General features: G+C 39.4%; 1 protein-coding gene across 1 annotated transcript in view; it reads right to left on the minus strand.

The window, feature by feature from the left end:
* Positions 1-1,234: 1,234 nt before the first annotated feature.
* Positions 1,235-12,344, minus strand: part of tcf7l1a (transcription factor 7 like 1a) — a 36,342-nt gene continuing 25,232 nt past the window's right edge. Inside the window, exons 5-12 of the mRNA XM_039664339.2 lie at positions 8,937-9,072; positions 7,148-7,250; positions 6,889-6,972; positions 3,803-3,946; positions 3,566-3,725; positions 3,069-3,176; positions 2,886-2,937; positions 1,235-2,206 (exon numbers count right to left, since the gene is read on the minus strand). Of these exons, the coding sequence (XP_039520273.1) occupies positions 1,740-2,206; positions 2,886-2,937; positions 3,069-3,176; positions 3,566-3,725; positions 3,803-3,946; positions 6,889-6,972; positions 7,148-7,250; positions 8,937-9,072 (1,254 nt within the window). The 3' untranslated portion in view covers positions 1,235-1,739. The remainder of the gene's footprint in view (positions 2,207-2,885; positions 2,938-3,068; positions 3,177-3,565; positions 3,726-3,802; positions 3,947-6,888; positions 6,973-7,147; positions 7,251-8,936; positions 9,073-12,344) is intronic.

The following is a 12,344-nucleotide window of genomic DNA, read 5'->3' on the forward strand; positions in this document are numbered from 1 at the left end:
CCTCATCATCACACAAAGCTCACTTTATGGCTTTGGTTACTTTTCTACCTCACAAGCAAACCACAATGAAATCAAATATTGTTTGTTCAGATAAACACACAGTATATAAACCACAGTATACATTTCTGAGAGAAAAGTTTCTAAACCACACAAACTATTCAGAGATTTACGTGAGAACAGTCATAATCATAATATCCCACAGTTATGAGTAGCATACTACTTACGGCATCCTGCACAATAATCTCACAATAACACCGTGATTTTGCTTAAGACTTTGTTGATCCTGGAACAACATTCCTGTCAAAAAATCTAGTCATAACCCATAAAAAATCCCTAAAATCAGAGAGAAATGATAGGTATGAGCACTTAAACCTGGTTATAAGCCTAAACATAAACTGTAAACTTGTCCCTCAAATATGATTGGATGATTGGGATGTTGATCCAGGAACATGTTGTACTTGGTGAGATCAGGTTCAGCTCTCCGGTCAGTCATAAGATGATCTTCAAATAGGCCTACTTAATTCAACGATCAAAGCTCTGTAGTTCTTACTGTGGGGGGCAAAACATATAATGCGACACAATATAGTGATGGTTAAGAGATGGGACAAATAAATATTCCTCAAAAGCCTGATGTGCCATATTTGATAGTCACATTTTACCATGTCTTTTCACCCTAAAAATGGATGTCAAGTAAACCTAAGTTGCTTCAGTTCAGTATGTGTTCATCTTGACATATAACCGAAAATTATTCTTGTTTATAAAAATCAGTAAGACATCACAGCAAAAAGCATTTTTGCATATTTACAATTATACTAAAAATGGACTGTGTGCAAGTCTTCTGTTGTTCTGATTATGATTCAGAGGTCTTAGAAATTTGCATATCAAATGTGATATAGTAGGCTTTATAGGGTTAAGAAAGTAAATAAGACCTCAAAATGACCTCAATGATTTTTTTATGAAAAACAATCCCCCCAGAGCTTTTGCCAGGATAATGTCATAGTGTTTAACAAGAGTCAACATTTGAGGCTGACTTTTACGCAACAATGAATTATATAATTTAGTTTGTGCACATCATGAGTGCCAGCATTTCACACACACCACTTCACGAGCCCTAATTAGATAAATGAACACTGTCAGCGTGTGTGATACTGGCTCTATTCAGAAGATCTCTGTCGCATTATTCAGCCAGTCATCACATGCAGAGTCCTCACCCACCAAAAAACACAATGCAGCCTTTAGAAATAACTTGAGGTTTATTAGCTATGGAGTCTTAGGAGAGTCACACAAACAGGGTTAGGAACAGGGTGAGGTGGTGGTACCAAAAGAAAGAAGTCGAAAAAATAAAATAAAAAACAAGAGAGAAGAACAGAAAGCAGTAATGAAGAAGAAGAAGAAAAAAAAAAAAAAAAAAATCAAACTCCTAACTACCAATAGATTGAATTGAACTAAAACTACAAATTGTATTTTGTCAAGTACGGCTTTAAAAAAAAAAGGAACCTTTATACATTTGTCTTTTATACAAGTAGCAACATTGGAGAATCACACTGAAAAAAAAAGCAATTTACAAAAAAATACATTTTTGTTTAAAAGAGAAAAGCAAAATAGAGGGGTGATCAAATATTGACCAATAATCATTCCTTTTCATTCTATCTTAAAAACTTGGTCTAATATCTATAAAAATGTAAAAACAAAGCAATATACAGGTGTAAAAAGTTTGTTTTTTTTTAATCAAAATTTTTTCACTCCACTGATTTGGTGACCAAGGAGAGAGGTTGTGTCTGCAGCAAGGCATGATGGGAATGTAGGGCTGCCTGGTGGTAGGGTGAGGATGGGGAGAGTAGGGAGGGAGGCAGGGTGGTGAACGGGATGGGACGGGAAAGGAGGCTCGCCGACTGGCTGTGGAGAGAGATGTTCGGATGAGAGGAGGTGGACGAGGAGGAGGAGGAGGAAGAGGAAGTGGAGCCTGAGGCTTTCCCTGGCAGGGGGAAGTGTGAGTGGTGGGATCTCCCCTCCGGTTTGGTGGTGAGGGACAGGGGCTGCGCCTGCTCCGAGTGAGTGGCCGCGGGGGCCGCTGGCGATGCCAGGGCGGCCGATGGCGTGGCGGGCGAGTCCAGCATGCTACCGTGCGAGGAGGTAGGGCTGTCGCACATTTTCTCGGACGGCAGGTACGGCATACACTGCTTCTTGGGCTGGGGCGAGAAGTTACCTGCAGATGAGGGGGAGGAGGGTTAAAAATACACCCAAATTGTGTCAACCAAAATGTGATTTGGATGCAAAATTGAACTAGTTAAAGTAAAACACTAAAACAGTAAAAAAAAAAATGTTAATACATATTTAAATTGGTGGTGTTATAGCCAACTAAAACTGTTCCATTATCGTTGATTGAAATAAAAGAGTTTTTTTAAATTATTATTTCAGTTAGTTGTCAAGGTAATTTTTTAATTTACAAAAATAAATTAAAAGGTAAATATATAAAAAAAACTAGCTCAAAATACTAATATATTCTACTTAAATTAATATATAAAATGTTTGAATATTTAATTGAATTAATTTATTTTGCATAAAATATTTTTAATGACTTTAAATAGTGATTAAATGTAAAGGATATTTTCATAAAAATATAAAAACTAAAAATGACTCCAAATTGCTCATAACTGTTGAAAACAATGTGACCATGAATACATACATTTTTACTTAAAAAAAAAAAAAAAATCCAATATACAAAGAAAAACAAAACCCCAAAACGTTCACCATCGAGTCAAAACTGAACTGAACATGATCTATGAGCCGAGAGATCGGACTAACATAGGTGCTGGGGAAAAAAAATCTGCTCTAGTTCACATACAGAAAGTGAGAAAGAAATACAGATGGCCAGTGACACTTACACTCTGGTGGGGAATCAGGTTTATTGTCTCTCTTCCGTTTCTTCCTCTTTCCCTGTGGAGAGACATGATTTGGAGCAAATTAGATGTGTGTGATTAAGCAAAACTCCCCTGGTCGCCAAAACCAATGGAAGAATCCGAACCCCACAAGATATGCGTTAAACTCTGCATTCTGGGCTTACTCACATAGTTGTCTCGCGCAGACCAGCCCGGATAAAGCTGAGAGTGCAGCTGCCGTTCTTTCCTGGCGAGTTCGTAATATTTGGCCTGTTCCTCACGTGAAAGAGAGTGCCACTGCGGGATAAAAGAACATATGGTCAAAATTCCCTCTTGATAGTTCACCAAGATATTTGCAATTTCAGTCATGTCATTTCAAACCCATATGTGTTTATTTCTTGTGCACAAAAGAAGAGATTTCACGCAAACCACTTTTATGATATATATGTGTCCTTTTTTTACATTTGAAAGCTTCAATGCGCATTCATTGTAATTGCACGGAATAGAGCGACCAGCACAATCTTCAGAATATCTCCTTTTGTGCTTCATACAGGTTTGGAATGACACGAGTGTGAGTAAATCACACCAATTTTCATTTTTAGATGATCCGTTCCTTTAAGACAAGATGAAGAGAAACACACTAATGCATCTCAGCTCCTCTCATAATGGGAGTTGTAAGCACTCACCCTCCTGCCCAGGATCTGGTTGATGGCTGCGCTCTCTTTCAGGGTGCATTCGGCCACTACTTTGGCCCTCATTTCCTTCATGTAGAGCATGAAGGCATTTAGGGGCTTCTTGATGTGAGGCTTCTTCTCTTCCTCTTTCTTCACATGCATCGGAGACTTTCTGTACGGACACAGATGACAGATGTAAAGATGTCGGTCGCAGAACAGCAGAGGAATGTCTGGGAGAGAGAGACTCACCCGTGTGTCGAGTTGCTGGCGTTGTCGCCGCTGGGCTCCTGTTTGATGGCAGGCGACACAATGGCAGGGTGAGGGATGCCCGTCTGGTGCAGGCCGTGAGAATGATGAGGCACCATGTGAGGAGAGAAACGACTGGATACCAGACTAGAGAGAGAGAGAGAGAGATCGGTTCACAGTCAGCGATAGATGGTAATAAACAGATGGACAAAAAAAAATGCAGACAGAACGATAAATAGATGGATGACAATACAACAGACAGACAACGATAGACAGATAAATGATGAATAGACCAAATGACAGAGATAGACAGATGTCTGTCTGACAGAAAGACAAACAAAACGATAGATGGATGGAAAAATAACAGACAGATAAATAGATACTATAGACAGATGGAAGGATGAATAAAATGACAGACGGATAGACAGATGACAAAAAGGAAGAAAGACAGACAGACAGAACAATAGATGGATGGAACAAATGACAGACGGATAGATAGACAGACAGACAGAAGGACGGACAGACAGAGGGATGGATTAAACAGCAGACGATGAGATAAAAAAGATGGAAGAATAGATAAAATGACCAAAAAACAAATAGATAGATGTCTGTCAGAAAGACAGAACGACAGATGGATAGATAGACAAAATGACAGACAGATCGACAGATGTTTGTCTGACGGAAAGACAAACAGAACGATAGATGGATGGAAAAAATAACAGACAGATAAATAGATACTACAGACAGATGGAAGGATGAATAAAATGACAGACAGACGACAAAAAGAAAGAAAGACAGAACAATAGATGGATGGAACAAATGACAGGCGGATAGATAGACAGACAGAAGGACGGACAGACGGAGGGATGGATGAAACAGCAGACAATGATAAGATAAAAAAAGATGGAAGGATAGACAAAATGACCAACAGACAAATAGATAGATTGATAGATGTCTGTCAGATAGACAGAACGATAGATGGATGGAAAAAATGACAGACAGATAAAATAGATACTATAGACAGATGGAAGGATGAATCAGATAGACAGATGACAAAATGAAAGACAGACAGAACAATAGATGGATGGAACAAATGACAGACGGATAGATAGACAGACAGATGGATAAAACAGCAGAAAATGATAAGATAAAAAGATGGAAGGATAGACAAAATGACCAACAGACAAATAGATAGATTGATAGATGTCTGTCAGATAGACAGAACGATAGATGGACAAAAAAACAGACAGAAAGTCAGACAGACAACGATAGATGGATGGATAGACAAAATGACAGATAGACAGACAGACCGACAGATGTCTGTCTGTCAGAAAGACGGAACAATAGATGGATGGAAAAAATGACAGACAGATAAATAGATACTATAGACAGATGGAAGGATGAATAAAATGACAGATAGACAGATGACAAAATGAAAGACAGACAGAACAATAGATGGATGGAACAAATGACAGGCGGATAGATGGATAGAAAGAAAGACAGATGGATAAAACAGCAGACAATGATAAGATAAAAAGATGGAAGGATAGACAAAATGACCAACAGACAAATAGATAGATTGATAGATGTCTGTCAGATAGACAGAACGATAGATGGACAAAAAAACAGACAGAAAGTCAGACAGACAACGATAGATGGATGGATAGACAAAATGACAGATAGACAGACAGACCGACAGATGTCTGTCTGTCAGAAAGACGGAACAATAGATGGATGGAAAAAATGACAGACAGATAAATAGATACTATAGACAGATGGAAGGATGAATAAAATGACAGATAGACAGATGACAAAATGAAAGACAGACAGAACAATAGATGGATGGAACAAATGACAGGCGGATAGATGGATAGAAAGAAAGACAGATGGATAAAACAGCAGACAATGATAAGATAAAAAGATTGAAGGATAGACAAAATGACCAACAGACAAATAGATAGATTGATAGATGTCTGTCAGAAAGACAGAACGACAGATGGATAGATAGATGGACAAAAAAACAGACAGAAAGTCAGACAAACAACGATGGATGGATAGACAAAATGACAGATAGATCGACAGATGTCTGTCTGTCAGAAAGACGGAACGATAGATGGATGGAAAAAACGACAGACAAAAAATAGACAAGATGTCTCTCAGTCAGAAAGACAAACAGAACAATAGATAGATAGATAACACCAGGAGAACATTTCATTTTAGCTACATCTGGAAAACTGTTCACCGTGTTTCCAAATTCATAACAGCTAATACAATAGCAGCATTATCATTTTCACATTTGATAAAAAAAAAAAAAAAAACTGTTCAAATCTGTGATTTGCACACTCTTGTTAAACACATATTTCCACTGGACTTCAGCACTTTACCGTGTCACAAAATGAACACAAGCAGAAAAAGATCTCTCTCTTGCTACAGAGCAACAAAAGGTGCACAGTCATAAGACAACCATGAAAGCAATAGAGGGAGATTAAAAGCCATGGCAATTTCAGGTTGATGTGCGACAACTGAACTCATCCAGCAATCTTATTTAATTTTAAGCATTGTGTGAATGGAAAGAATATGATAAAATCATGCATTAGAGAAGTTTCTATTCAATATGAGTTTTAGGATGTGCTACTTTTTGTATAATGGCTAGCATATCTACAGTAAAATGGTAGAAGGGTATTGAGGTAGAGGTATTGTTATCTGCAACAATACCTCTAGATAAATACAGGTTTTTATCCAACTGAAATAAGTTTGGTCAGGTTTCCTTGCTTGGAAGTTTTCCGTGTGACATTTGGATAATATTAATAAAACATATTAAAATAAGACACAAAATTATTCTTCCCCAGATCCAAAAAGTTCCAAGTTAATCAGATAAGCACCATTGTAATTGCATGGTATTTTTAAAATGATCCTATACATTTTTTAATGCCATGCTAAAAACATTTCAGCCGTTTCCTGTACTAACTCTTCTCTGAGCCTTCAGGGAGGAATCATGCTGTTTGCTTCTCATGTCTAACAATAGACGCGAGTTTAACTTTAAACCAACATGTTAGTGCAGAGGGAGGGTTCTGCCCTCCGTTACATACCTAGACATGGAGGCGTTCATGGCGAGTGCAGGGTAGGGGTGTCTGAAGCCCCCAGGAGGGATGGAATACATATGCTGGCCTTGCCTGAAGATAGAAGAGTAACAACTCAAACAACTTGCTACAGCAAAATCAAGGGCAAACAGATGGTCTTTTCCAAGGAGAACTTACAAAAAAAATAGCTACAAACTTGATTATGCCATCTGCATGGGTAAAATAAGGTTGATGTTATGTATTCTAAGGCCACGTAATTCAGACTTACTGAGGAACCAACCATCCTAGAGGGTGAGGGATCTGTCCAACTGCCCCAGGAGAGAGAGGGTAATATGGGGACAGCTCTGAAGGGTGAGGGGTCCTTGGTATGCCTGAGGAAATAATTGTTGATTACGAAAACTGAAGATGACAAATATAAACATAAGTCAATTTAAGGGTGAAGTATGTAACTTCTGCGCTGTTACTGGCACCTAAATGAATTGTAAATGTAGTGGCTGTCTTTAGAGGGGAAAAAACAACACTCCAGACTGGCAGGGCTCCAGACTGCGACCAAATAGTCGCATTTTGCGACCAAAATTTGAGAGTGTGCGACTGAATTTTACATCCAGTCGCACATGTGCAACCGGTAAATTTGCCACACGTTAAACGCATGGTAAAGCGTGGAAGGGACGCGTCAATGAATCCGTGACAAGAATAGCGCGAATAACCGTCTGTGGGAAGGAGACGGAGACAAATATCACAACCTGCAATGTGCGTCTGAGCAATAAGCGATCTATCGCCACGTTACCTAGCAGCGAATACAAACAAAATGAAAGTGGAACTAAAATACGCAACTCATGGACGGACCGTTAGCGTTTTTATTAGGTTGGACATAATAGACAGAGCTGTCAGAGCAGCGCATAGTGGAGCCCCCCCGAACCACTGACAGTAAAGCCCCGAACTTGCCAGTCGCGGGCCGATCTCGATCACGCGACACTGTTACTAGCAGATCCAGTGAATAAATCCATTGAATTCACCTCAGAATTAATAACATCATCGCTACGAGATCCAGTGAGAAACATTCGATTCGGCACAGAGTTCTGTTATAAACCACAGATATCAGATCAAACAGCGCTGACGTGGAAACCGGGAGAAAGACTTACAGAAGGCTTTCAGTCCACAAATCAGCAACATTCACCATGAATTTAGGCTAATGTAGTAAGTTAATTCTAACCATAAATATGATGTCAAACGCTTACAACGTAGCCTACACATCTTTGTCCTGCTCTTCAAAACGATAATATCATATATAAATGTTTTATTTTTTGTATTTTTTTTTTTGTGATGATCAACACATTTTTTTGTTCATTCTTCAAAGATTGTCCTAAAACGAAAAATTTTAAGATGTTGGAAAACTCTTATTTAAACATTAAATTATTATTATTATTTAAAAAAAACAAAAAAACATTGTAAACAGTAAGATGTTTATTGGCTATTTTCACTCCAAGTCCTTATATGCATACATGTTTTCTCTCCTTTTGTTTTTAATTAATATTAAGACATTATAAGTGATAATAACTAAATTAATCTAAGTGATTTATTGTCAGCCCCAGTGCTACCAGTTTTTTTTTTTTTTTTGTATAACTCGAGTTCTGATTTGAGGTGGTGCTGCCTTCAAATTTGAGTCTGGAGCCCTGTGAACTTAAAATAAAACAGCATATCATAATGTTAAGTCTATTTATTATTAAAGAATTTGTCAGTATTACAGTTATGTTGGGGGAAATTTGAATAATTGCATTGCGAGCTGATTTAAGGTGTGCCCCTAAATTTTCTGCTTGCGCTCCTAAAATTTTCAGTCAGGGGCAACAGCACTCCTAGTAAAAAAAGTTAGTCTGGAGCCCTGACTGGTTTAGTTGCAATTCCATTTAGTGCCACTAGCTGCATCAAAATAACACGCTTCACCTGTAACTACATCCAATAAACCCCATCAAAACAATGAAGTACTCTACGTTTCTGGATTGCATTAAAAGCTCAAAGCGAATGCATCTCAGATTGCTGAACCAGTTGGTGGCGCTTACCTGTCTTTGGGTCGAGAATCTCCGGTGAGAGGTGAGAGGGAGGCGTCCCCGGGGAAAAGTGTTCATTGCTGTAGGTAATCAGCGGTGTGAGGGGATGAACGTGATGGGGGTGTTGTACTACCGGCACCTTATTGGACTGGAAAACAAAATGAGAACACAAAAGAAGTGAGGGAGGGGGGGAATGAAATGATTATGCATGTTTAAACAACCAAAAAGGCAAGCGAAAAGAAGAAAATAGACATTAAACCTCATTACTCATGAGCGGCGCCAGAGTGTTTTAAAGAACAATGGGTCTCAGCAGCAGGGTTTACTTTTCCCTACTTCTACCAAAGGAAAATAAACACCAGTTGGGCATTTGACCGGCTGTGTGGAGAGTGGGAGAAATAGCACCTTACACCCCTAGCAGGCAGCGTTTCTCTCGTTTTGCACACTAGCGACAAGAGAGATGATTCCAGCTGCCACTCGCCATAATTGACGCTAGGAAAGGCCTGGCATTTGAAGGGGAAGTGGCAGTCACTACACTCTTAGGGATCAAGAAGCACCTGTTGTAACAAATCCTTCAATGCTTCTTTTGGCAAGGTGGCAAATCAGGACTACATCTGCTAGGCCAGGGGTAGCAAAACCTAATCAAATACACCATAAGCAGCTAATCAGGGTCTTCAGTATTACTTAAAAATAAGAGGCAGGTATGTTGGAGCAAGAATGCAAGTGAAGTCTGGAGGAAGGTAGCACTCCAGGAGTAGGGTTGGATACCCCTGCGCCAGGCTAATGTGATTGCTAAATAGATATGCAACCTTTGAGTTAAAACCTAATGACTTTCTGAAGAGTGTTGCCTAAAAAGTTCCCTATATTTAACCCAAAACCAATCATAATGGCTATTTCAGCTTTTTTTAATGTAAAAAAATACTCTATGCAAGTACATGAACACAACTGCTAAGCTAAGCAAGCTTAATTTCATGTTTCACATTCTAAGAATTCCAGCATAGGGTGCGCTACACTAATGCTTGCTGCATTAGCATAAACTGTCTAGTCAGGTGAATTACTGTCATGGTAAACCTACAGTTTTAAGAGAATCTCACCAAACAAAAGTAGTTTAAGTTGGTCTGACTTCAACTCACCAATTTTAAGTACACAGTCCCACCCCCACAATACTTAGGAACTTTTATTAGCATATAATTTACTAGCAACCCCCAACTACATAAATATAGCAGTAGCACTATAATAATATCAGAAGCAGCACTGCTGTGATGTGTACATAAGCCAATGCAAGGTGGTGAGCAGTAGACTGAATGGGGTACTTGTTGGCTCAGGACGTCACAAGGGAGCGAGAGTGGAGAATGCCGTCTTGTTTCCTCCATGCTAACCTTCCCCCCACCTCTATGTAGGCAGTGGGTTTGACCTCTGCTCCAACCAGCACTCTGTGAACATGAACAAGGCTTGCATTGAGACAAGACTAGCTCTCATTTCCCACAGTCCAAACACATCCAGATCTCTGGGTTGCCTCTCTATTCCTCGGCTATCTGTCTGACTGTCTGTCTCTGTGTTTGTACATAGTTTAGCATTGCATTTGCAGAGACAAGCTGTGCCTGACTTCTGGAAACCCTGCAAGGTCCATCAAAGGATTGTTTTAAAGATCTGTCAGTAGGTTGATTGAGAAAGAAAGGAATAGGACAACTTCCACTTATCCTTTAAGATGGTGTATGTCCTCTGCACTATGATATTAGCTGTTGAGGCTAATGGTCTCTCTTTCCCACTATCCTTCTGCCAAGAATCCCTGCTGTGTCAACACGCCAGCCGTTTTGCCTCCAACACCACCATCCCAAGCATAGAATGCCGCCAGACTGGGCCCCTCGCCTCCATTAAAAATGGACTGGATGGGACTGGCTGACTCCAAGCATCCCAAGGATCCATATCAGCACCTGGTCAAAGTACTCCTATTTGTTGTTTAAGTGGGTGCTTTCCAGCTAGCGGAATGGAAGTATCCACCGGATTAACCCAATTTAAGTCTTAAATGAGGAACTGGGGGAAAACACAGTGTGACCACAGTTCGGTGAGCTTTGAAAATATATGGAAGCCGAGTCACTGAGTTTAAGGACAATGATACAGCAACAATAGCACTTTCTCAGCAAAACATTCTGGTTGCAATTTGCTGGAATCAACCTTTAGATGGCAGAAATGGGTTCTTCTTCAAATGTGGTCTGTTAACAGGTACCTGGCTTTTTTACGTTTTGTCCAAACAAGTACTGCAGTTCATCAAGGGCAAAGCCTGATAAATCTTCCTAAATCCACTTTAGTAAGTTGGCCTGTAGGAGGAGAAGACGCCTGACCAGCAAAACAGTGAAAAACAGCTGACAAAACACCTCTCCAAACAGAAAAAGTGCGTCATTGTGTAAACATTGTTCCGCCTTTTGTATCACACAGTTGCATTACATTGACTCAAGAGTTCTCAAGCACATATTTACCAATTGTGCTAGGTCAGACTTTCATTTAACGGACATTATTTTGAGACGCTTAGAATTAAAGACGTTCAAAGACGTACAATGTTATCTTCAGAATTATTTGGAGTGACTTCTCCACAAGGTGTTGCAGCCATTTGAAAATGTCAAAAGTCACAACAGTGCAGGGTCAGCGCTCTACACCTGCTGATTAATCTGTTGCTTTTCTCCGCCTGCTACCGAAGGAACCCGCCCAAAGACGACTTCTGGTGCCACCACATGGAGCTGTTAAAACTGGAGCTCTGCTAAAACAAGCACATTGTGGCATAAGAAGCAAATGTGGCCTGTTTTTTTTTCTTCTTCTTTTGGCTTCACCTCCTCCATCTCTGACTTGAGTTACTGAGCAAACAGGCGTTTGAGCAAGAGGGATCAAGACACAATGAACCGCTTTAGTGCTGGAAGAATGAGAGGCTAAACACAGATTCAAATGAAGGATAATAAAATAGTGCAGAGGAGAGGACAAGCCAAAACTAGCAGTATAAGCCAAACAGTATGATCCCTAACAATGGGGCACAATTTACAATAATCACCATCTAGCGTCTAAGGGGTACAACATGGTTTTGAATTACATTTTAGCATCTCCATTAAGTACAATTTTATGTATTTTAGCGATTGTGTTTCACATACTCATACTTAACCAGGCATTGTAAATGGAGGCCACAACAGCTTTAATAGAGAAACTAAAATATGATCATATGACACATCCATCTGGTTTTTGCATGAACATGTAACTTCCCATCAGCAAAAACATCATGCCTTCACTAAGACATCAATTGTCAATGTCATTAGCAGGCAATTTGAATGGAATTTCCATTTGTAATCCGATTTTTGAAAACAATTTGAAAATGGCTGGTGGACTCATGACTAATAAACTTTATTCGTTTATAATAAAGTATTTAAACCACAATTTCTT

Source organism: Pimephales promelas, chromosome 23 (genome assembly GCF_988280905.1).
Source record: "Pimephales promelas chromosome 23, fPimPro1.hap1.1, whole genome shotgun sequence".
In the NCBI taxonomy this organism is placed as follows: domain Eukaryota; kingdom Metazoa; phylum Chordata; class Actinopteri; order Cypriniformes; family Leuciscidae; genus Pimephales; species Pimephales promelas.